The sequence below is a fragment of the Barbus barbus genome (assembly GCF_936440315.1).
Source record: "Barbus barbus genome assembly, chromosome: 12".
In the NCBI taxonomy this organism is placed as follows: Eukaryota; Metazoa; Chordata; class Actinopteri; order Cypriniformes; family Cyprinidae; genus Barbus; species Barbus barbus.
In genome coordinates, this window is record NC_136740.1 from 15,340,190 (window position 1) to 15,365,674 (window position 25,485).

General features: G+C 39.8%; 2 protein-coding genes across 4 annotated transcripts; one reads left to right on the forward strand and one right to left on the reverse strand.

Moving 5' to 3' along the window:
- Positions 1 to 445: 445 nt before the first annotated feature.
- LOC306878407 (uncharacterized protein) lies at positions 446 to 4,672 on the reverse strand. Of its 2 annotated transcripts, none has more exons than XM_079430754.1 (8): positions 4,602 to 4,672; positions 4,330 to 4,447; positions 3,497 to 3,811; positions 3,115 to 3,420; positions 2,911 to 2,979; positions 1,785 to 1,847; positions 1,522 to 1,602; positions 446 to 1,425 (listed from the first exon to the last, which is right to left on the reverse strand). In XM_079430754.1, exons 2-8 carry the CDS (start codon positions 4,382 to 4,384, stop codon positions 1,370 to 1,372), a joined length of 945 nt encoding a protein of 314 aa, XP_079286880.1. In that variant the 5' UTR covers positions 4,385 to 4,447; positions 4,602 to 4,672; the 3' UTR covers positions 446 to 1,369. The 2 variants fall into 2 exon arrangements, with proteins under 2 accessions (XP_079286880.1, XP_079286881.1); XM_079430755.1 differs by having other exon boundaries at positions 4,330 to 4,512; positions 4,602 to 4,647.
- A 7,293-nt stretch (positions 4,673 to 11,965) lies between these two features.
- LOC306878114 (uncharacterized protein) lies at positions 11,966 to 23,018 on the forward strand. Of its 2 annotated transcripts, XM_079430238.1 has the most exons (10): positions 11,966 to 12,139; positions 16,003 to 16,317; positions 16,394 to 16,699; positions 16,787 to 16,873; positions 17,068 to 17,148; positions 18,552 to 18,647; positions 19,182 to 19,210; positions 19,325 to 19,399; positions 21,621 to 21,686; positions 21,876 to 23,018. In XM_079430238.1, exons 1-10 carry the CDS (start codon positions 12,079 to 12,081, stop codon positions 21,975 to 21,977), a joined length of 1,218 nt encoding a protein of 405 aa, XP_079286364.1. In that variant the 5' UTR covers positions 11,966 to 12,078; the 3' UTR covers positions 21,978 to 23,018. The 2 variants fall into 2 exon arrangements, with proteins under 2 accessions (XP_079286364.1, XP_079286365.1); XM_079430239.1 differs by lacking the exon at positions 16,003 to 16,317 and having other exon boundaries at positions 11,981 to 12,139.
- The last annotated feature ends 2,467 nt before the right edge of the window (positions 23,019 to 25,485 follow it).

Genomic DNA, 25,485 nt, shown 5'->3' on the forward strand with positions numbered 1-25,485 from the left:
GTTTATGTCTCAGTTGTTGAATCTTTTGGTGTTCATACAAATATTAGTGTTTGTTTTAATTAACAATAATGGTCCCTATGGGTTTCTACTAGTAATTGGTCACCTTTTATTGGTGGCTTGTTAAAACAACTAAATCCTAAAGGAATACATCCCAAAACACTACAGAATTAAAAAAAAAAATGGTTTTAATGGTTAATAATTGTTGGTTTGTAATGGTATTTGTAGTGGAAACCATTAGAAATTCTGTGATGGCTTCTATTGGTTTTTCAGCAGGGCTGTCAGAAGATTATTGGTGGTGAAAAATGTGCAAGAATCATAACCTAAAATACTTTTGCTGAGGGAACCAGGGTGATGTGAACTTCTGAACTGCTCGACAAAAAAGGCCATTACTGCAGCTGTTACGAACTGCATGGGGACACAAAGGATGAGGATCCACACAGCATTCATTAGAAGATTCAAGATTCAAGATTTTTTATTTGTCACATACACAATTATATCGAGTATAACCAGCAGTGAAATGTAAGTCAGGTCCGCTCCAAGGACAGTGCAATTGTAATATATAAGAATAATCATGTATATATAATAATATGTAAGAATAATCCATAATCTGAATCTAAAACCAGGCACAGGTCACACACAGCCAAACAGCAAACAATGATTAAGTCATATATAGGCACAAACAAACACAGAAAAATCCAAGAATGACAGGCAGAAGACCAAAAAACCCAAGACATGAGAAACCTGGACACAGGCGGAACAGGATACAAAGACTCAGAACTGCAGCAAAACTAATATACAAGACTTAATGATGGCTGAGTTAAGGCTTTTATAGGGTGAGCTAACTGGTTGATGAGACACAGCAGGAACAGGGATGACTGAAAAGTCCGGACAAAGGATTATGGGAGATGAAGTCCATGACAGAATGACAATAATCTAGGGTGGAGTGCTCTCTAGTGGACAACCAGGACACTCCAGCTGGTGATGGTGGCAGGAGCAATGGACAAAATTCCCACCATACTTTTTTGTACTTTTACTTTATTTTCAAAAGGTATATATATATGCCATAATGATGAAGGAAAAAAGCAAACACAAATTAATTTTAATGCTGACTTGAATCTGAACACAGGTTCTAGAACAATGCAAAAGCCTGCTTCTTTCTGCTTTTAAAATATTATTTCCACTGTGATGGACTGATTGAAAAATGGATTACAGAAGTCTAATATTAGGGTTTTCAACTTTCAAACTATATATAGTGTATGAAGATGAATTGTACACTGATGATGTATTTATAATATGACTTATGCCTGTGTGAAGTAAATAACCATATGTGTCCAAACACAAGATAAATCTTTCCTGCTATTTGAATGTTTTATTCTAAAATTGTAGACATCTTTATTTCTTCTGAGTGGTGGGAGTCCTTCCTCCCTACAAAATAATTAAGTAATTAAAAAAACTAAAATTACTGATCTCATACGAGTTTTGAGATGTGAATCATCAGATATTGTATTGTTCAAACCTCACCAGCTCTTCTTGCACAGACGATCTGAAGAAGAATCACAGTAGGAGCAGCAAACACTGCAATCTCAACAATAATCACAATCACTACAGGAAAGATGTGTGGAGAGAATAAAGAAGAAATAAAGAATGAATCTGTGAAATTGCAACATCAAGCATATAAAAAAACAAACCAATTACAGTATATATTGACAAACAAAGCATTTACAGTTTCACTGATAGTTTCAATGTTATAAAGTTATCAGTATAAATGAACTGACATTTCATACCTCTTAATAATAATCCAGCATATGTCATACACACTAGAGTTTCTGATGTTGTGTCAACTGGATCTGTGGATCATGACTATTAGTTCAGTTCAAACATCATGTGACATGAACAAGAAAGACCGATAAACAGTTTGTGCAGCTGCAGTCCCCTCAGACTCAGAGGTAATACATGAATTTTTCTGTATAAATTGGTGGATGGAATTTAGCTCAGATGCACCGTTGTGTAAAAAATATAAGAAATAAATAAGTAAGGTATAAGCATATATGTAAGGTTTCTGTCCATCCATTGAAGGTTCAGGTAACCAAAATTTAAACTTTAGAAAAACAATTATTTACATCTAAACATCAACACAATATTATTATGCACGTTGGAGCCTCTGTGTACACTCTTAAAAATAAAGGTGCTTCACGATGCCATAGAAGAACCTTTTTATCTAAATGGTTCCAAAGAACCTTCAACATCTGAAGAACCTTTCTGTTTCACAAAAGGTTCTTTGTGGCGAAAGAAGGTTCTTCAGATTATAAAAAGGTAGGAAAGAGAAGGTTCTTAAAAGAACCTTTGACTGAATGGTTCTTTGTGGAACCAAAAATGGTTCTTCAATGGCATCGCTTGAAGAACCTTTAGAAGCACCTTTATTTTTAAGAGTGTACCACATTATATGATGCTCTGAATGTGTGTCGATCAGTTGTTTACATGTAAATAAAAGCCTAAATTAAATCTGTTCATCATCTAAAGCAATCATATCTCTTCACAAAACTTGGATAAAACTGCTCAATCCAGTTGGATTTGTTTTACAATGCCTTTATGACCCTTTTTTTTTTTTGGATCTTTTATATTTTGGTCACCTGGACTTTCAATGGAGGAACACATACCTCTCATGGTTCATTAAAAAAATATTTTATAGCTTAATAGTTTATATTATATAGCTTAATTTGTTTTGAACATTAATTAATGTCTAGTAGGTTTGGAACATCATGAGGGTGAGTAAATTTTCATTTTGGGATGAACTACCCCTTTAATGCCTTTAGAGAGTAAAACTATTATATTTATTGACAGATATGAGAGGAAAACAGTTTCTGAGAAGCACTGTAAACCAATAAGGTGAGATAGACATCAATCATGTACCTTCATTTGGTGTAGGATGGTAGAAAGTGATGTGGGCTGGAATCACTGGTGTTGTTCTATCATCTAGAGCTGAAAAATATGAATGTTAGTTCAGATACATCATACTGCATATGACAATCATATCTTAGTTAACAAAATATTGACAATATTGGTAGTTATTGAGACTATGAGGTTGTTTTAAACTGATTAAAGATGTCTCCTTACCTGAATACTTGATAGTATATGTGACTGAGGTCTTCACTTCATTTCTCTGTTTAACCAGACATCTCCACACTCTGTTGTGATCTTCATTCTGGAGTGTTGTAGTCAGAGTGCTGTTACAGCGTCCTGGTGGTGATATCTGATATCTGGAGTCTGTCTGTAGATTCACACCAGCCTGATTCACCCAGATCAGCTGAATTCCCTCAGCACGGACCAAAGTATCACAAGAGACTTGATCATAATACAACTGACAGAAGAGAGTCACAGAGCTGCCTGGACTGATCTCAGTCTGTGTGGATGATGGAGAGACTGAAACAGAAAATAAAACAGAAATGTCAATCTTCACAGTTTTAATATATTACCATATAAATACATAAACACTGACCAAAAAGAACATGCAGATAAACTGGTGCATCAGTTCCTTGTTGTTTTCCATTCACATATTGTCGGCAGTGGTAAAATCCAGAATCTTCTTTTGTGGCTTTAATGATGTTCAGAGAGCAGTCAGAGCCCAGACTCAGTCTCTCACGTCTCTCTATGTTATTCTTCTTTATCCCTCCAACAATCAGTTCAACTGTCTCTGAATGTCTGCTATAGATCCACAAGGTTGATGTGCAGTCAGAAAGAGCATTATTACAGGGCAGGCGGACATTTTGACCAGAACTGCAGAACACATGAGTCCCTTCTGCTCCATTCATACCTGAAACACAAGTAAACATTAAAAACACATTATCCACCCATTCTCCATATACCGTACTCTGTGGGGTCGTAGGGATGCTGGAGCCTATATCAGCAGGCAGAGGACACCCTGGACAGCCAGTCCATCACAGGACTCACATATATACAGGCAAATTTGTCTCTCCAATTTACTTACATTGCATGTGTTTAAATTGAGATAGAGTTGAATAAGAGACCCTCTTGCTTTGAAGTACAGTGCGCACTGACAACACATCATCCAGAGTAAACCAAGCTTCACTGAGAATGTATCTTGCATCAACTGACTTTTAAATGTGACAACAGGACATAAGAAATAAAATAGCATTTACAAATGACACAATGACTGTATGTCAGGAAGTATCAATTAAGCATGTTTACATTTTCCCAGATTTCAATCCAGATATTTACAGATGCTCTACATATTTTTTGATATGTACAGTATATACATTTAAATATAACTCTTTCCCAGATGTCTGACAGTGCATGAAGAAATATGTTTACCTGTGAGAAGTGAGCAGATAATGATCAATCCCAGCAAACAAATGTTATCAGCCATTTTTGTTTCTGTACGTATTCCCTTCCCTTTAAAATCATCAGCTCCTTCTCAGCTTGTAACTTCCTGTGATCACAGAGACCGTTTTAATGACGTCTATGAGATGTGCACTTCTTCCACAGGTTTATGATCTGATTAGTTAATTACACCGAGATAATTAACAGTGTCTAGAAGAGAACAACATCAAATTCCTGAATGTGAACATTATAAACTTCATCACCAGGTTTGTACGCATCCTCATACACCTCCTCAAATGGTTCAGCAATACCATCATTTCACATTTCAATAGATACAGACTATTGAAAAAGAGGAAGAGAAACTACCAACAGATTTCACACCCCTCAGTCTAAATTTGGCTCAGATATGATCACTGCTCTATTGTGTGTCTATCAATCTGTCTATCAATCTATCATCTGGATTTTTATTTAATAAATTTCTTCATTTAATATGGGATATACTGATCTCCCCCTGGACATTTAAAGTCTGACACCTACTGTCACGTGAACAAGTATTATTGTTTTATGTCAGGTTAATCTGATGCATTTGTCATTCATACATGAAACAGCTTAGATTTCTCTAGTAGTACTAATAAGCTGAATGTATTTTGTATACACAATAACCAGTTTTAAATATTTATCATCAATAAATCATTTTTTTCAGTTTCATACATTGTAACTTTGCCAGTTCCACAGCAAGCCATATTTTAGTCACGTTCATATACCTTTAAACAGAATAAAGTTAATTGTTTTCACAATTAAAATATTTATTACTGATTCTAAGCTATTTCAATAAATGCATTTTGAAAATATGGTTATTTAATAGATGCAAAGAGTTCATAAATCAACTATGGCATTATTATTTCATAATATATATTTTTTTTCTTTTGAGTGCAGAAATCTTAACTGTTTGATTTATTTGTAACTGACAAATATGCTTCGCATTAAGTTTATTAGTTTATGTTAAAACCATAATCTAAATAGACTGAAATTTTATATCCAATTCAAATATATAAATCTTAAATTCTTACATAAATCCTAAATATTTTTGAGAGTACACAGAGAGACAATGTTACACTTCTCTCAGCAGGCACTCAGCACCTCTGGCTAGATAGGTTTATAGATTTACCTGCTCACAGTAAATTGTGTAAAAATAACTAAGAAAGTTAAGTATCTCAAAATAGTTATCACATAAAAGTAAAAAATAAAATTCTAGTCAAAATCATGTTTCTACGTTTTACAAACAACTTTATTGTAAGTTGATAGATAAAATAAAGACACAGGCGAGGTGTGTGGGAGTGTCACGTAACATGGAAGCAGGGAGAATGCAGGAGACGAGGAGTAAACTCAACAGTCTTTAACAAACGAAAACACAGGGGATAATCCAACAAGAAAGATTGAATATGAACCAAAGAAACACAGGGAATGTAACAAGTAGACCCGATAAAGGAAGACCAAACAAACTTAAATGCAAGAGATAATCAATAAACACAGGTGCCGGGGATCAAGGAAATCAATGAAACTAAACAAGAACAGGAATAACCAAATAAGGAAACTGTCACGGTTCGCTCATTCACTGTTTCCTTCTCGTCCTGTACCATGTGCGTTTGTTGTGTGTGTGTGTGTGTGGGTGTGGTCGAGCTGTCACCGATCATCAGCGACGCAGCTGTGCCTCGTTTCGAGGCCAGCTGCAGCTCGTCACCACACCGCTTAAATACTCATCTGTTTTTCCTGTCCTTTGTCAGATCGTTGTGGATGTTTCCCGTGGTGTGTCACTCTGTTTCCAGCTCTCGAAATCTTCGCCGTTTATCGTGTTCCTGTGTTCCTGTCGTGCTCTACGTTGTGTATTCGGTGTTCGTCACGCTCTGGATTATTCATCTCATCACGGACCCGTCTCTTCACTTCACCTCCGTTCCACTTGGCCCATCTGGTTCCTGTGTCACCCAGCCCGGTTACATCTCTGTCTGTGTAGCCATCCTACTCTTAATAAACACTGAACACTTACCTGCTATTGCTTCCTCTCCTTGCTTGACCATGACAGAACGATCTGACCGTTCCTTGGAAGCAGCGGGTGCCCCTGCCGCGGCATTAGAACGGTTCATCACCAAGAGCAGTGAGCGGATGGCTACACAGCAGGCGAGCCTGAATAGCGTGGGCTGCGCTATTCAGATTCTTGTGACACAGGTGTCCGAGCTCACCCAGCAGTTCCAGGAGCTAAAGATTCCCACTGCGTCACTCACGCCGTCAGTTCCTCCCATCCCGGTGGAGGCTCCCTTCCAACCTGAGCCCCGCCTGCCCGTCCCCGAGCATTACGGCGGGGAACCAAGATTCTGCAGAGCCTTCCTGACCAGGTGTTCGATGCACTTTGCCCTCCAACCACGCACGTACAGTTCGGAGAGGAGCAAGGTGGCATTCGTGTTGGCTCTGCTCACGGGCAAGGCGGCACTTTGGGGAACGGCGGTGTGGGAGAATCAAGATCCGTGCTGCACCTCGTTCCAGGCACTTTCGGAGGAAATGTAGCGAGTATTCGATCGTGCTGTCGCCGGGAGAGAGGCGGCCGGAATACTCGCCGATCTCTGCCAGGGTGAGTCATCCGTGTCTGACTTTTCCATCCAGTTCCGCACCCTGGCGGCGGAGTGCCGTTGGAACGAGGAGGCGCAGTGGGACATGTTCCTGCATGGGCTGGCTGACCGTGTCCAGAAGGAGATCTACACCCTGGACCTCCCCACCACACTCAATGGACTCATCGACCTGGCCTTAAGGGTGGACGCACGGCTCGCCAGAGTCGAGAGCCGCGTCCAGGCCACCCGAGTCCCTGGTGGGTTGCAGAGTCAGCAGGGTAGCAGCGGGGACGCGGTCAGCCCCGTCTACGATCACGAACCCATGCAGGTAGGGCGAGCTCGGCTTTCCCGGGAGGAGAGGGAAAAGCGGAGATCCCAGGGACTATGCCTTTACTGTGGGAGGGCTGGACACTTCCTGGATAAATGCCCGGTAAAAGGACCGAGCCCGATAGTAAGCGTGAGGCTACTATCGGGTGGGATCTCCGCTGGAAAGACCTCACCCACGTCATCTACCCTCCTTCCGGTAAGACTGAGATGGGCCACTCACTCCTTCACCGGTCAAGCTCTTCTGGATTCCGGGGCAGAGGGTAACTTTTTGGACTATGCACTTGTTCACAGACTTCAGATCCCCACCAAACCCCTCACTCACAGGATTTCCGTTCACGCCCTCAGTGGTCAGGAACTGCCCACCATTACCACTGTCACTGAACCTGTCACGTTAATCACTTCAGGCAATCACACTGAAAGCATCTCATTCATGATCATGGACTCCCCTCTTGCCCCCGTCGTCCTCGGACACCCCTGGCTCATTTCCCATAACCCCAAGATAGACTGGAACCTAAACACCATCTTAGCCTGGAGTGATCATTGTCATAAGTCCTGTCTTGTGTCTGCCTGTCCGTCTGTGTCTGTTTCTGTTTTTCAGGAGGAGGCAGTGGATATGTCAAACGTGCCTTCGGAGTATCAGGACCTGAGGGAAGTGTTCAGTAAGTCTCGAGCAGCTTCTCTTCCTCCGCATCGTCCCTACGACTGTGCTATAGATTTACTGCCAGGTATGTCTCCGCCTAAGGGCAAATTATATTCGCTTTCTGTCCCAGAAAGGGAGGCTATGGAGAAATATATTTCTGATTCCCTAGCTTCCGGATTCATCCGCCCTTCCTCTTCTCCAGCGGGGGCGGGATTCTTTTTTGTGGGGAAGAAGGACGGATCCCTGCGCCCTTGCATTGATTACCGAGGGTTGAACAACATCACGGTAAAGAATACCTATCCTTTGCCGTTGATGTCTTCAGCCTTCGAGAGGTTGCAGGGAGCGTCCGTCTTCACGAAATTGGATTTACGTAATGCTTATCATTTGGTCCGCATCAGGAAGGGGGATGAGTGGAAGACTGCTTTTAACACCCCTAGGGGGCACTTTGAATACTTGGTCATGCCCTTCGGGCTGTCCAACTCCCCAGCAGTCTTCCAGGCACTCGTCAATGACGTGCTGCGAGATATGGTTGATCAGTTCATATATGTTTACCTGGATGACATATTGATTTTTTCTTCATCTCTCCAGGAGCACGTGCAGCACGTCCGGCGAGTGCTTCAGAGGTTGCTAGAGAATGGGCTTTTTGTCAAGGCGGAGAAATGCGCGTTTCATGCACAGTCTGTTCCGTTTCTAGGGTACATTGTGTCGTCCGAGGGAGTGCGCATGGACCCTGACAAGGTTAAGGCTGTGGTGGAGTGGCCAAATCCAGATTCCCGTAAGGCCCTACAGAGGTTTCTGGGCTTCGCCAACTTCTACCGGCGTTTCATTCGCAACTTCAGCCAACTAGCCGCGCCTCTGACAGCTTTGACCTCCCCCAGAACTACGTTCAGGTGGTCTAACGCTGCCGAGGCAGCGTTTACCAAACTGAAGGGCCGCTTTGTTTCAGCCCCCATCCTTATAGCCCCTGATCCCTCACGTCAGTTTGTGGTGGAGGTCGACGCATCAGAGGTGGGGGTAGGCGCAGTTCTGTCCCAGCGTTCTTCCGCGGACGACAAGATGCATCCCTGCGCGTTTTTTTCCTATCGTTTATCGCCAGCCGAACGCAATTATGACATTGGTAACAGAGAGTTGTTGGCAGTCAAGTTAGCGTTGGAGGAGTGGCGTCACTGGTTGGAGGGGTCGGGGGTACCTTTTATCGTCTGGACCGATCATGAGAACTTAGAATATATCAGAACTGCCAAAAGATTGAATTCCAGGCAGGCTCGGTGGGCACTTTTTTTCGGTCGCTTTGATTTTTCTCTCTCGTACCGCCCGGGTTCCAAGAACATCAAACCCGACTCTTTATCTCGTATTTTTGACCATTCCGAACGCCCGTCTACTCCCGAGTGTATTTTACCCGAGACGCTTTTCGTCTCCACACTCACATGGGAGGTCGAATCGAGGGTCAAGACGGCCCTAGAAGGGGTAACGCCTCCGCCCGCTTGCCCACCGAACCGTTTATTTGTGCCAGAGGAATTAAGGTCTGACGTTATCCAGTGGGGGCATTGCTCCAACGTGGCTTGTCATCCAGGAGTTAATCGCACCAGCTTTTTGGTTAAGCAACGATTCTGGTGGCCTCGCATGGCTCGCGACATTCACGATTTTGTGTTGGCTTGCTCGGTTTGTGCCATCGGTAAGACTTCCAATCGACCCCCAGATGGGTTGCTCCAACCGCTGCCTGTCCCTTCGAGACCCTGGTCCCACATTGCGCTAGATTTTGTTACCGCCCTCCCGCCCTCTCAGGGCAACACGGTTGTTTTGACCGTGGTGGACCGGTTCTCGAAGGCGGCCCATTTCATCCCCTTGCCCAAATTACCCTCAGCCAAGGAGACAGCGGTAACTGTCGTAGACCACGTCTTTCGCTTACATGGCCTCCCGGTAGACGTGGTCTCCGACAGGGGTCCCCAGTTTGTGTCCAAATTTTGGCAAGAGTTCTGTAGACTGCTGGGGGCGACTGTCAGTCTTTCCTCCGGGTTTCACCCCCAGAGCAATGGCCAGACCGAGAGAGCCAACCAAGATTTGGAGAGAGTGTTGCGATGTTTAGTCTCCAAGAATCCTTCCTCTTGGAGCCAACAACTGTCTATGGTGGAGTACGCCCACAATGCATTACCAGTGTCATCCACGGGCCTGTCTCCGTTTGAGTGTAGTTTAGGTTACCAGCCACCTATCTTTCCCAGTCTGGAATCCGAGGTCGCGGTTCCCTCCGCTCACGCCTTTATCCAGAGGTGTCATCGCACTTGGACGAGAGCCCGTGAGACTCTACTCCAAGAGTGAACGCGCACCAAGGCTAAAGCCGATCGCCACCGGTCTAAGCCTCCCGTCTACGTCGTGGGTCAAAAAGTGTGGCTTTCTTCTAAGAATATTCCTCTCCGCTCCGTCTCCAATAAGCTTGCTCCCAAATTCATTGGCCCGTTCACTGTCACCAAGATCATTAGTCCGGTGACAGTCCGCCTCAAACTTCCTCCAGTGTACAGGAGAATTCACCCCGCCTTCCATGTATCCAAAATCAAACCCGTGTTTCATTCACCTTTTAATCCGCCAGTCCCGGTTCCCCCCCCGCCGCGACTCGTAGACGGGGAACCCACTTATTCGGTAAATCGTATACTGGACTCTAGACGGAGGGGACGCGGATTCCAGTACTTGGTGGACTGGGAGGGTTACGGTCCAGAGGAGAGAAGTTGGGTACCTGCGAGAGACATACTGGATCACTCCCTGATCGATGATTACAATCGCCAGGTAGGAGAACCTGGGAACGCCAGGAGGCGTTCTTAGGGGAAGGGGTACTGTCACGGTTCGCTCATTCACTGTTTCCTTCTCGTCCTGTACCATGTGCGTTTGTTGTGTGTGTGTGTGTGTGGGTGTGGTCGAGCTGTCACTGATCATCAGCGACGCAGCTGTGCCTCGTTTCGAGGCCAGCTGCAGCTCGTCACCACACCGCTTAAATACTCATCTGTTTTTCCTGTCCTTTGTCAGATCGTTGTGGATGTTTCCCGTGGTGTGTCACTCTGTTTCCAGCTCTCGAAATCTTCGCCGTTTATCGTGTTCCTGTGTTCCTGTCGTGCTCTACGTTGTGTGTTCGGTGTTCGTCACGCTCTGGATTATTCATCTCATCACGGACCCGTCTCTTCACTTCACCTCCGTTCCACTTGGCCCATCTGGTTCCTGTGTCACCCAGCCCGGTTACATCTCTGTCTGTGTAGCCATCCTACTCTTAATAAACACTGAACACTTACCTGCTATTGCTTCCTCTCCTTGCTTGACCATGACAGAAACAGGAACACAGGGAAAACAAAACCAAAACAGACCATAAACGTGACAGTAAGTCAACAAATGGGTCAGATTTTGTGAATAATAAAAAGAAAAACAAGAAAAGAAGAAACTTTCCAAATAAAATTATTATATGAACTGCTGTAAATAAAGTTTAAATAAAGTATTTAAAATATATAAAAACCTAAACTAGAATAATGAAATTATACCATTACCATTAGGCCTACTTTCATTTTTTAAAAACAAAAAATACAACTTGACAATTACTCTATTTAATAATCTGTTAATGACTGCTAGAAAAGTACCTAAAAGTAGTATGCAAATAGTTCAGAGATGATCACTTCTGTATATGTTGGTTGAACCAGCACTGGCAAACTAAAAATGTTTACAGGCAATGTGTGAATTTGCTACCTGACATGTAAAGAACAGCTATAAATATCTTAAAAAAAAAAAAAAAAAAAACTATGTTCAGAAACAGAAATCAATGCTTGGACCGTACATTTTAAATTTTGTGTGATTGCTGCTCGTTTTCGTAATAAAATCTCTGTACTTTGATTCAGTATATCACCTTTTCTTTGCCTGTTACAGATATTTTACTAAATAAGGTTGAAAAAAATAGGCATGTGCAGGAAAGATAAGCATGCGCATTATGAAATTACTCAACATTTCAGCTTGTTAATCAATGCACATTGTTGATTCAGGGTTAGACAATTGAAAAATTACAATACATAAACATGTGACACACTTCTCCATTACACACTACAGCAGTATCATTGAAATGCAGCTGTATCGTGAGGATTGTGACTGAACAGTCAGTTGGTCAGATGAGAGGAAGTTAAACACTACAAGAAGGATCGTCTGGAGAAAATGGCTGATAAGTACTATATGTATTTGCTGGGACTGATATTTATCTGTCCACTTCTCACAGGTAAAACAATCTATAATATATATATATAATATATAACTAATTTTTACTTTTCTTACTCTGGCACAGAGTCTGGCTAAGACTTGAATTGATCATTTATACTTGCTGATGTTCATGTTGTGATCTCATGTGCTGTTTGGAACGTAGTTTTATTATAGAATGTACTGACACACAGGGGCGTAGCCATCATTTCAAAAGTGGGGGGGACGGAATGTCTAGTGTTATACCTGTTTTTTTTCAGTTAACCCTAGTCTAATTGACAGGTTTTATTTTTAATCATACCTTTTTGCTTTTTGCGGGAAGTTGTGGCGTAATGTTTAAAGTCGGACTCGTAATCCAAAGGTTGCGGGTTCGAGTCTCGGGCCGGCAGGGATTGTAGGTGGGGGGAGTGAATGTACAGCGCTCTCTCCACCCTCAATACCACGACTGAGGTGCCCTTGAGCAAGGCACCGAACCCCCAACTGCTCCCCGGGTGCCGCAGCATAAATGGCTGCCCACTGCTCCGGGTGTGTGTGCACGGTGTGTGTGTGCACGTTGTGTGTGTGTTCACTGCTGTGTGTGTGCACGTTGTGTGTGTGTTCACTGCTGTGTGTGTGCACGTTGGATGGGTTAAATGCAGAGCACGAATTCTGAGTATGGGTTACCACACTTGACAGTATGTCACTTCACTTCACTTAATATGCTTTATGATTATATTATTATATATGATTATAAAACAGAAGGAATGAAAGAGAGAATAAAGAAAAAGAAAGAACGAAAGAAAGAAAGAAAGAAAGAAAGAAAGAAAGAAAGAAAGAAAGAAAGAAAGAAAGAAATACAACAGCTTGTCACTGGGACAGTACCCTTAAAAGGACATCTTTGTACCTTATTTACCCCAAAAAGTTTCATAGTTGTACATATTGGTACTCTAATGTACTAATGTGCACCTTTTTGAGTATAAGTTACAAAGATGTCCTTATAAGAGTACTATTGTTTACATATTTCAAATTGTATTTTGTGTTGCATGTACAGTACGTGGCACACAGTAATGGATACTTGCACATTCACATACTACTTTATTCTGTTCTGTTCTATTATGCATTAGTCTGATTAGTCTATGTTAAAAGGTATAAGAAATATCTTATCATAGACAATGCTGTAAATAATCTTTACCTCTGAAGCCTCACTGAAACTTTCTGCCTCATTCACTCTCATCTCTGTATTCACTTCTGCCTCTGTCTACAGCAAATAAAGTAGTGGTTGAAACATGTACATACAGGGAATAGTGACATACAGAAGAAAATAACACATTAAGTACACTGCTGGACAATTACCAGTAATTTTTATCCTAAATTATTTTTAACACTTTAGAATGGGGAACACATATTCACTATTAACTATGACTTTTGCCTAAATAAACTCTTCATTTACTGCTTATTAATAGCTTGTAAGGTAGTCGTTGTAGTTGTTAAGTTTAGGTATTAGGTAGGACTATGGGATGCAGAATATGGTCATGAAGAATACAGAATTAATATGTGCTTAAGTACTAATAAGCAACCAATATGCAAGCTAATAATTACCTACTGTAGTTAAAAATGATAGCTGAGAAGTTCATCATACTAATGTTATTTTTTATTTTTCTATATTTGACTAATTATAATTATAATTATGTGTTTTTTATGATTGGTCCATATATAATCGTACAAACGCTTGTGTATTAATAGATTTTATACAATGTAAAAACAGCCAGGTGTTAAAAGCCAATCTCCTGTCACTGTGTGTCGTCCTAATTCTGTCCTAACAAACCTAGGCTGACTGTTTCTTATTCATTCTTGACAACACATAAAAACGTCAAATTAGTGCAATAATGACACAATAATGAATTAAGATCGGTCCTGTATCAGATCAGTGATTGCATACTTGATTAAAATACATCATGTAGAATTGAGTGTCACAATGCTGCAAACGCTGTAAAATCTCAGTTCAACATTATCTTTATTCTTATTTGATGGGTTCTGTACGGAAGTTCTAAGCGGCCATGCATTATTATAATTTTTCTGTCTTGTTTTGTCGTTATCACGACTTAATTTTCTCGTGATCTCGACATAACGAAAGTTGTTTTGTCGTTATCACGACTTAATTTTCTCGTGATCTCGACATAACGAAATTTGTTTTGTCGTTATCACGACTTAATTTTCTCGTGATCTCGACATAACGAAAGTTGTTTTGTCGTTATCACGACTTAATTTTCTCGTGATCTCGACATAACGAAATTTGTTTTGTCGTTATCACGACTTAATTTTCTCGTGATCTCGACATAACGAAAGTTGTTTTGTCGTTATCACGACTTAATTTTCTCGTGATCTCGACATAACGAAAGTTGTTTTGTCGTTATCACGACTTAATTTTCTCGTGATCTCGACATAACGAAATTTGTTTTGTCGTTATCACGACTTAATTTTCTCGTGATCTCGACATAACGAAAGTTGTTTTGTCGTTATCACGACTTAATTTTCTCGTGATCTCGACATAACAAAATTTGTTTTGTGGTTATCTGGACATAACGAAAGTTGTTGATCTCAACCTAAAAACCGTTTTCTCACGACGTAATTGTAGCTATAGTGAGAAAATCAGGGTCGCTATATTGTCTTCGACGATAAAGTTGCAGACCCGTCAGCCTCCTTCTCAAGTGTCGAGCACTTATGTGTAAGTCCTCAATCACTGACAGACACAGAGCTAAAATGTCCGAGTATGAATATGCATGACAAGTATTCTATCATGGATCAATGTCGGTCACACACACAACACCTTTAATATTTGGGATGGTACTTATACCATATTTTTATTTTTATTATTTCAGTTTGAGTGAGTCCCTGATCAAAGTAAAAGCGAATACGATCATCCATGATGCTGCGATGATGCTGCTTCTATAGCATTTTCTCATGCCGAATACACAGAGAAAATTAAGTCGTGATAACGACAAAACAACTTTCGTTATGTCGAGATCACGAGAAAATTAAGTCGTGATCACGAGAAAACAAGACAGAAAAATTATAATAATGCATGGCCGCTTAGAACTTCCGTAGTTCTGATAACATACATACGTGTTAAAATAAAAGACGTTACAAAAGAGTTACGGAAAAATACACAGAAAATAAATAAGTGCATGTTTGTACAGGCAGCTTTTTTTTACTCCATATAATGAACATCAAAACTTGCTAATTATTCAACAAGAGCAATAGGCAGAGTCACTCAACATTGTGCAACACTATTCGGATCCCACATGCCAACTTACGCTGCTTGACGTTTTCGTAAAAAAGGAGTGAGAGTTTTTTGCCGCTTTGAACTCAACTCGACCTCTAATGAATGATGGACCGCGGGCGCGAGCCTGGGCATGTCGTGACGTTACAAATTGAGTGACTGATTGGCATGGAAACGTAAACGTCATTGAAACGTCTCTTTGAATTTTAAATCATTCTGCATTTATATACATTGCTCCATTAAAACCTCAACATGTCGAGAACACAACTGTCCAATGAAAAAGTGCGGGGGACGAATTTACTTTTTATAAAAAGTGTGTGTGTGTGTGTGTGTGTGTGTGTGTGTGTGTGTGTGTGTGGGGGGGGGGGGGGGGGGTGCACGTCCCCCGCGTAATCCACGCCCCTGCTGACACATAGCAGTTTTCTGTTCTCTTCGATGTCTGAAGCAACTTGTTCATGTTAAGTGGATAGCTCAGTCAAAAAATTAAATTCTTGTCATCATTTACTCACCCTCGTGATGCTTCAAACTTGCAAGACTTGCAAGAATTTTAATTCTTGATTATCAATACATTCTTGATGACCAATATATAAGTAGTAAACTGATCAATCGTATGTGTTGTGCTTCAGGTATGAATGGAGCAGAAGGGACTCATGTGTTCAGCAGTTCTGGTGAAAATGTCCGCCTGCCCTGTAATAATGCTCTTTCTGACTGTACATCAACTACATGGATCTATAACAGACATTCAGAGACAGTTGAACTGATTGTTGGAGGGATAAAGAAGAATAACATAGAGAGACGTGAGAGACTGAGTCTGGGCTCTGTCTGCTCTCTGAACATCATTAAAGCCACAAAAGAAGATTCTGGATTTTACCACTGCCGACAATATGTGAATGGAAAACAACAAGGAACTGATGCACCAGTTTATCTGCATGTTCTTTTTGGTCAGTGTTTATGTATTTATATGGTAATATATTAAAACTGTGAAGATTGACATTTCTGTTTTATTTTCTGTTTCAGTCTCTCCATCATCCACACAGACTGAGATCAGTCCAGGCAGCTCTGTGACTCTCTTCTGTCAGTTGGATTATGATCAAGTCTCTTGTGATACTTTGATCCGTGCTGAGGGAATTCAGCTGATCTGGGTGAATCAGGCTGGTGTGAATCTAGAGACAGACTCCAGATATCAGATATCACCACCAGGACAGTGTATCAGCACTCTGTCTACAACACTCCTGAATGAAGATCACAACAGAGAGTGGAGATGTCTGGTTAAACAGAAAAATGAAGTGAAGACCTCAGCCACATTTACTGTCAAGTATCCAAGTAAACAGTTATTATATATAATATAAATTATTTATAACTTTGTATTGATCATCAAGAATTAAAATATGATCAATTAATCTTTTACAGCTCCATTCGAGACGAAGACAGTGACTCCTGTCACCAGCTCAAAGACAGCCACAACTATAAATACACCAGTATCTTCCACACAACCAGGTGCTCTTGGATGTTTATTAGTTAATGTACTGTATTAAATATGTTTTTACTGTATTTAAATATGTTTTACATCTTTCTCATTTGATTGGATTGCTGTAGCTCCAGATTGGAAAAAAGAATTCAATAACTTGTGTTGTTCATGCATTTAAGTCTTATGTTTGTTTTTCCACAATATGGCTCATCTAAAACAAAAGCGTCAACTACACTGATCATAACTACCACAAAAAACTCTGAGAAGCAAACAAGACCTACACCAACACCTCCAGATGAACTAGGTATGTATAAACGTCATTATCATTCCAGTGAGGTTTTTAAGGAATCGCTATGTAAATGTACAAAATGTACAGCTCATTTTACTTTGGAGATGTTAGTATTATTGCTGATCACAAACTTTAAACATGTTTAATTTGTAATTTTTGTCACTACATCAGTCACTTGTACATTACCAAAAAATAATCAACTTGAAACTACTGTGTGAAATGTTACTCTTTAATCACATATCATTCCAAAGCAATCAGGCCTGTGTCATGGGAATTTAGTAAACATACAAGGTATACTCTATTAATTGGGCAGATAGCTTTCACCTCATATATAACAACACATACATTGGCAAGTGGCAACAGTATAACTCAGAGGATTGTGGACTCTTTCCAGCTGTAATTAACTCTGATTTTTTTTTTTACATTTGTCACCTTGCAACTAGGGGCACCATCTAAAGTTCTTCAAACAATGAATGGAGAAAGTTGAATGCCAGCTGTTTCTTTTTATTTAGTTTTTTCCCAAGCCAGTAAAGTGCAGAGTGCTCACAGATGCAAAAACAAAAAAGACTCCATAGGGGAAAACCCCTAAAGCAAAAAAAAAAAAAAAAAAAAAAAAATCCCAACAACTTGGTTCAAGTATTGCAATAATTCAATCAGATTACTCCTCAAACGCTACTGCACACAGGTCCAAAAGACTTCCTGACTTCTCCATTACATGAGAATTTATACTCAACCATTTCTCAGAAGCTGTAATATCACATGACAATAATATGAAGTAATATCACATAAAAAGGATTAAAAATCAAATAACACCATTTCCTTCAATACACCAATATCAATAGCATAATATACCATAACTTCAATTCAGCAATAATCATAGAAAGTCAAACGCAAGAACTCATAAAACAGTTTCCACCCCTTTCCACTCATACTTGGTATCTCCCACTCCCCATGATGCCACACAGCAAAAGTATAAAAAGGCTGACAAAAGTCCTTTCAGGTCTTTTACTCAGTTCAAGATGGCTACCACTATAAATGCTGATCCAGGTAGTAGCAAACAATTTGTGAGACAACTTACGTGTCCAACAGTTTTAGTGTTCAGATGGCCAGTCTGAACACAACAATCTAGTTGCAGGTGTGTAAATATGGGTGCGTGTGTGTATAATCCATCTCTTCACCTCGCTGACACATCAAGGTAAATAAATAATTTTTAAAACCCAAGTATGTGTTCATGTCTTAATGCCAAAAGGGGCTAGGCAGAGGGAACAGAGGGCAGCTCTGTGACAATATTATAAATATAATTATGCTATTAAAAGTGTAATTTCTTATTTTGCTCGTCAGTACTTGAAATGACAGCAATGTACAACAGAAGTTCTGTGGTTGTTTTCATCTGAATCTGAATGTGTCTCTCTATATAGACTCTCCCTCAGTGATTGGGATTGTTGTTGCTGCTGCATTAGCTGTTCTCCTCCTTCCTGCTGTTATTCTTTGGGTGATTTGTAAAAAAAGAGCTGGTAAGTGTTTTTTTTTTTGTTTTTTTTAATTTAACTCCGATTTTGACAACTGACAAAGTCCAAAACATCCAAAGTTTTTCAGGTTTTATCATATGATTTTACTAACCCAAACCTATATGATTTTCTTTCTTCTGAGGAACGTAAAAGATATTTTGAGATGTTTGGTTACACTTTATTTCTAGCCCACTTGAGACATTCTACGAACTATAAGTAACTTTGCAACTACCCACCAGCTAACTCTTATTTGAGTATTAGTTGAGATGTAGTTGCAAAGTTATGTAGTTAGTACCTAAAGTGGACTCTTTCTGTGTATGTTTCTGTCCATACAGAGGAAGTCAGTGGTAACCAAAACTGTTCTTTTGTGTTCTACAGAAGAACAAAAGTCATATTTAAAATAAGTGAATGATGACATTTTTTATTTTAAGTGACATAAGACAAACATAATTCTAGAATTAGCGTTTTTAGAATTCTAGTGAATCAATTGTCAATTTGTCATACTGTTTTACTCATTTGTGAGGCGCCATTATTTTTCAGATAAAAGAAGAGGGGCTAAAGACTCTGTAGTAAGTATCATAATGCCAAAGTCCCTGTTATATGTGGACTGTTTTTATTTACATTAGATTTAAGCATCAGCTAAATGTCAAGTCAGACATATTTGTACTGTTTCTTGTCTAAAGGTCACAGATATGAATAAATATGATGTAACCAATGATACAATCAACATTTCCATACATCCTACTCCCAGCACTAATGTAAGTAAACTATATGATTAATCTTCATGTTTATAGATTATGTATAAGTGGCAGTTACTCTAGTCCATATTATTCTCTGTAATGTGCATTATACTGTTACACGGCTACTCACCAACACCAAAATTATAAGGCCTACAACACTGGACTAGCAACAAGATGAACACTGTAATGATTAATCTGGTCTTAATAAGCGAGACACAAGATGGTGGCAGTTGCATTTGTCATTGTTATATTGCTTTTATACAACAATTGTACAGAACAAATATGTAAACATTAAAAAAAATAAGTTTGTCAAGTTGAGCTTTATTGTGATTCCGCTACATGTGGGGACATACAGTGGAACGAAAAAACACTATAAACCTACACACAACTAACCTACTGACAGATTTAACTATAAGTATACTATATATAAATATTTACCCTATACAAACTAAAAAAATAAGATACAAACTATACGAACGCTTCACATAAATACTGTACATGTGCAAAGACAAACATTTTGAGTCAAGCAGCTGGTTGGGGAACAGTGCAGGATGATTTGTAGTGCATGAGCATGTAAACATGCATATATTTCTGAGTCTTTGTGGGATTGTGTTCACGCAGCAGTGTGTGTAAAGTGTCTAGTGCACATAGAGGAGAGTGTGTTACTACAGGTGGTTTGTACAGGCCCACTCACCTGTGTGTAGCACACTTCGAATTGCTCAAAAAAAGTTCCATACAGTGTTTTCTTTGGTGTGGTAAGGTTTGGGGTGGGGGGTGGCCATGTTTCAGAGGTAGGGGTTTGCATGGGGTTTCAGAGGGGGGCGGGGTGGTTTGAGTTCAGGGCTCTCACAGCCTGGGGGAAAAAGCTGTTGAGCAGTCTGGTGGAGCGGGCTCTGATGCTCCGGTACCGTCTTCCTGATGGTAGGAGCTGGAAGAGACTGTGGGAGGGATGGGTGGAGTCCTTCACGATGCTGTTGGTTTTGCTGGAGCATCGTGTAAGGAAAATGTCCAGGATGGAGGGGAGAGGGGCAACGATGATCTTTGCAGCTGTGTTCACTGTCTGCTGGAGGGTCTTGCGGTCAGCAACACTGCAGTTTCCGTACCAGACAGTGATGCAGCTGGTCAGCACACTCTCAATGGTGCCTCTGTAGAATGTGGTGAGGATGGGTAGAGGGAGACTTGCTCTTTTCAGCCGGCGGAGAAAGTGTAGGCGCTGTTGTGCCTTTTTGGAGAGTGACATGGTGTTGGTGGTCCAGGTGAGATCCTCTGTGATGTGCGAAATAATAAAAATTTGGAGTTTCCTGTAACCTCCTTATTATCATGGTGCACACAACGGGGAGGAACGAGGAACACTGAGACGAGGACAAACTCAAATATGCAGTCTTTAATATAAGCAGGGCAGACACACAGGAACACCGGTAGTAACGAGTTGACCAGCCAACACTAACTAAACAGACAGCAACTTAAATACACAGGTTAATTACAAAGACTAACACACAGCTGAATAGTATGAACTAATAATGACACTAGACGAGGACAGGAACCAAACCAAATAAAGAGGACACAAGAGGCGGGAAACACATGACACACACGACACATGACCGACACTTATACGTGCAAACTACTTTTTTACAGCATTGATTCAGGAGACGCAGTTGCTAATTGTCAATTAGATGTAAATACAAGGCTATGGGGGATAGACTTACAGCTTTTACAATGACATGCACTTTTTATAAAGGACCTAGATTGTGTATTTTTCACAACTCACAACTTTGATGACTGTATGATGGAGTTTTTGTCTATTTTATTTTATTATTTTCAGACAGATGTTTTGTCAGCTAAACAATTGGCATGTTGTTAAACAACCGTAATCCATTGAACACACTGTAGGCTTCTTCTATCCCTCACATTCATTCCTATCTAAAAATTAAATATGGCACTACTCTCTCTAAGGTCTATTCTCTGTTACTAATTTGAAACTGTCACTAGAAACAGTGTCTTGGGCTTTTTCTAAGGGGCTATTAAAAAGGAGACAGCACTATTTCATGATATTCTCTGTATAAAAAATTTCAGTAAGCAATTTACATTTCAGCCCCAATAGTTCCAGCAATAATTGTTTTTCATTCAGTCATGACATGTACACCGTGCAGCAGTGGTGTTTCATTCTTCAACCAGTTAGCACCTGCAGATAAAATAATTAACCTGCTTTACATTTTTACTTGATTCAATTGTTTTTTAGGAGCAGAAAGATGTGACTTATGCTGAGGTTGCCATATACAGCAAAATCCAAGCCGAAAACAAAAAAGTATGTATAACACTTCTTTGTTGTTCTACCACAGTCTGATTACATCCACCTTCTCTCAACATGGTATTTTGCGCACCAAATCAGCCTTTTTTTTTTCTTTCTAAAAATTTTCCAAATTTGAATTAAGATCTAACATCATGCTATGGTTAATTTACAGCTTATTTAACAGTATCTGTGATTTTCATTCAGATTAATGATGATAAAGTGACTTACGCTGCCATCAGAGTAACAGCCGAACCTCAGGATAACTGCAGTCAACGTTATGCCTCTGTGAACAACCATCACAAATAACTCAAACAGTTAATAATTATACAAAGACCTCATCATTACCTGAGAAATGTGAACCTATAATGGACCTGGTAAATCTTTTACATGTTTATACAAACAAACCCTAGTGTTGGTCAGATTTATTTGTAGGACTTTGGTCCTAACAGAGTAACTATCTGCTTGTTGTTCAAATGAACAATTTTTAATCTTTGATCATTTCAATGAAATCTTCCACCTTCTCTGACTGTGCAACGGTTCGATTCCAGTAACTGTTTTTAAAAGTTATGCTATTTTACATTCAATATCCTCTTTTGTGGCTAATGCAGAGATGTTTGAAAGTGTTCTGCTTAGCAGAGCTGTTGAGGAACGGCTAGTCAGCAGTTGAAGAATTGTGAGGCCAAATTCTGCACTGTCAGCTGAACATATGATTGCATTGTATGTACCAGCCCACAAAGTTTTCATTACTTCGGTTACAGAGGTACTCTGTATGTTGGTTGTATGTTGGTTGAACCAGATGTTTGAAATTCTGTTCCACACATAAAGTTGAGAGAACTGTAAAGCTGATGTGAAGAAATTGTGCTATTATGGATAAAGTAGGTTCAGTTAAGAATTTCTCTGTAAAATCAATGTCTGGTGAAGATTAATCCATTTTGTTGGTTTCCTGTGACTCAAGTAGATGTCTCTAAATTTTGAAATGATTAAATAAGAATGTCCAAATACTTCAAAGAATAAGATACAAATGCTATGATTCATTAAAATCATATAACAAAAGCAAGAAGAAGAACACAGCCGATGTGTCATTGGGATATTGAAAAGCCTTTAATATGCAATTCATTCTGGAAGGAAGTGTTCATAAACTCAGAGTATTCCTGAAATGCATTTACAGGTAAAAAAACACAAAATGGGTTTCTACATTTTAATGTAAACACTGTGAGAAACCTCAGCATACGCTGTATAATTATTAAAATGTTATACATGTATTTACTTTTATTAGTTCATTGATTTGACATTGAGTCTCTTTCAACTGATTCATTAAGCAAGTATGAAACTCTCTAAGCTGCAAAACATTTTTACTTTGCCTAATTCTGTTCTCACCATCAGCCAGTGTGTTTGTTTCCATGTGGTAAATTCTAGAAAGAGTAAAAAAAAAAAAAAAGATGAGTTACTTAAATATTTCTTTGTGCTATAAAATAAAATGAACATTATTGCAATGAAATCCCTTTGTTCATATCTTTCGGGAAAAGCTTGTTACAAATGTAACAAGTCAAGTTATATAAACTTTTCTGGTAATTTACTCCGATTATGAGTGTCACAGGAAAATGAAGAATGGACAGTATATACTCACATGTTTTGACGTTTTCTGCTGGAATCCCAGAATACGTCACTCATGTCAGCACCTATTCATCAACAGACATGTGAAAAAAATACGGTAAGATACGGTAGACATTTGTAACCTTGTAATTATTTTTTACATTATAAAGATACTTAATGACCTTCATAATTTGATTTTATCAATTAGACAAACAAGAAATTGTACTTACATTAAAATCAACAACCTCTTCTTTATCTGAAAAATGTAATGTAACAAAAGTATTTATAAATCATGCAAAAAATAGCATAAATGCATGTATATATAGACCAGCTATTATAGCTGTGTTTAATATCAATTCCCTTTTTTAAAATACCAGTCACTTTTGTTCCGGTCATGATTTGACTGCAGATCACACTGCAGTGACCATCACTAAAGGAGAGACTACAGGAAGACACATTCAGAACTCAGTTTTGTGTTTTTGACACATGTGAGACTTAACAGCCATTTTGTGTTTCTGCCGGTCTTCCCTTCCATTTATCATCAATCAAATTTTTTATTTATAGAGACCATGAAATTAAAATGATCTGGTCTTGACTACATGTCTATGTAATGTGTGTTACTTGAAGAGGTGGACAGGCTTAGGAGCTAATTGGTTTATTATTAACAGTGTCTACAATCAGGGGAGTGGCACCAAATATTGGGCCCGGGTCACTCAACCAAGGGGATGGGCCCTTCACAACACAACACCTCATCAATCATATTAATAATAATAATAAGTATATAATTATGCCATCCCACTCCTCCACTCCTCGCCCGTTACTCAGTTCCACTATTACCCCCTGTCTGGCGCCCCTGTCTACAATTGACAATATTGAACAGCACAGGGTTTCCTGAATGTGAACAGTATTACATTATGAAGCTTGTACACTTTAATTAGGTAATGAAAAACATCCAGTGATAACTTCGATTCACATGTAAACACTTATTTGTTTACTGTGTTGAGAGGTGCTGAAATCACGTTTGGTCTCATACTGTATCGCGTATCTTGTCAGTGTCTGCACTTGCTTGGCCATTTTTTGTGATAAACAGGAAAGTGGGTCCAGCTGAATTCAAATAGTGATTTGTTAGACGGGTATAAAAAAGGTTATTATACCGTGGCAGCCGTCGTGTAAAGCCTTCCTTGTGTGAAGACCGAAGAGTGTAAAGACCATCGACTCTACCGTGCGACTCAACCGGGCTGGGACACCGGCAGATGACATAAGTATCGATTTTTAATTATCCTCATTCCTACTACTTGTTTCACTTCTGTTTTAGTTTATATAACCTATTCTTATGTGTTTCCAGGTCAATACTATCACTACCACTCATAAACCACGCATCACACACTGTAGACAGCGCAATCCTATCAACCTGCGCACTTTGCCTATGTCTGCTAATACATTACTTTCTTTTTCTATTGGTCTCTGGAATTGTTAGTCTGCTGTCAACAAAGCTGATTTCATTACTTCCATTACTAGTCATTCAAGGTTAAACCTCATGGCCCTGACATGAGGCCCCCCCCCCCCCGTTTGACTGGAAGAGGTGGGGGTACTGGTCTGCTCATCTCTAATAATTGGAAATGTACTCCTTTACCATCTCTGAGTATCAACAGCTCTTTTGAATCACATTCGGTTACTATTACCTACCCTCTAAAAATCCATTTTGTAGTTGTTTATCGTCCTCCAGGATCACTAGGTAACTTTGTAGAAGAATTAGATTTATTGCTCTCAACCTTTCCCGAGGATGGTACTCCCTTAGTCTTACTTGGAGACTTCAACATCCACCTAGATAAACCTCAGGCTGCAGACTTCCACACTCTGCTTGCCTCTTTTGATCTCAAGAAAGTGCTAACTACGGCTACTCACATTTCAGGCAACCAACTGGACCTTATTTACACACAACACTGCTCCACTGATCATGTGCTGGTTACTCCACTGCACACCTCAGATCACTTCCTCCTCACTCTTAACCTCAATATGATTCCTGACATATCACATACTCCTCCACGTCACTTTTCGACACAACTTGCGTTCACTCTCACCCTCCCGGCTATCTGCTATGATTTCATCTTCGCTTCCTCCCCCTAAACAGTTATCCTCTCTTGATGCTAACAGTGCTACTGATACTTTCTGTTCCACTCTGACGTCTTGTTTAGATACTTTCTGCCCCTAATCTTCCAAG

What these genes read in the sequence shown, in the direction of transcription:
- LOC306878407 (XM_079430754.1), bottom strand. Translation starts at nt 4,384, where the DNA reads ATGGCTGATAACATTTGTTTGCTGGGATTGATCATTATCTGCTCACTT. An exon ending in CCATCCTACACCAAATGAAG is followed by an intron (nt 1,848 to 2,910) that starts GTACATGATTGA and finishes CATGATCCACAG; the next exon opens with ATCCAGTTGACACAACATCA. An exon ending in TGCTGGATTATTATTAAGAG is followed by an intron (nt 1,603 to 1,784) that starts GTATGAAATGTC and finishes TCTTTCCTGTAG; the next exon opens with TGATTGTGATTATTGTTGAG.
- LOC306878114 (XM_079430238.1), top strand. Translation starts at nt 12,079, where the DNA reads ATGGCTGATAAGTACTATATGTATTTGCTGGGACTGATATTTATCTGT. An exon ending in TTATCTGCATGTTCTTTTTG is followed by an intron (nt 16,318 to 16,393) that starts GTCAGTGTTTAT and finishes TTTCTGTTTCAG; the next exon opens with TCTCTCCATCATCCACACAG. An exon ending in AACACCTCCAGATGAACTAG is followed by an intron (nt 17,149 to 18,551) that starts GTATGTATAAAC and finishes CTCTCTATATAG; the next exon opens with ACTCTCCCTCAGTGATTGGG.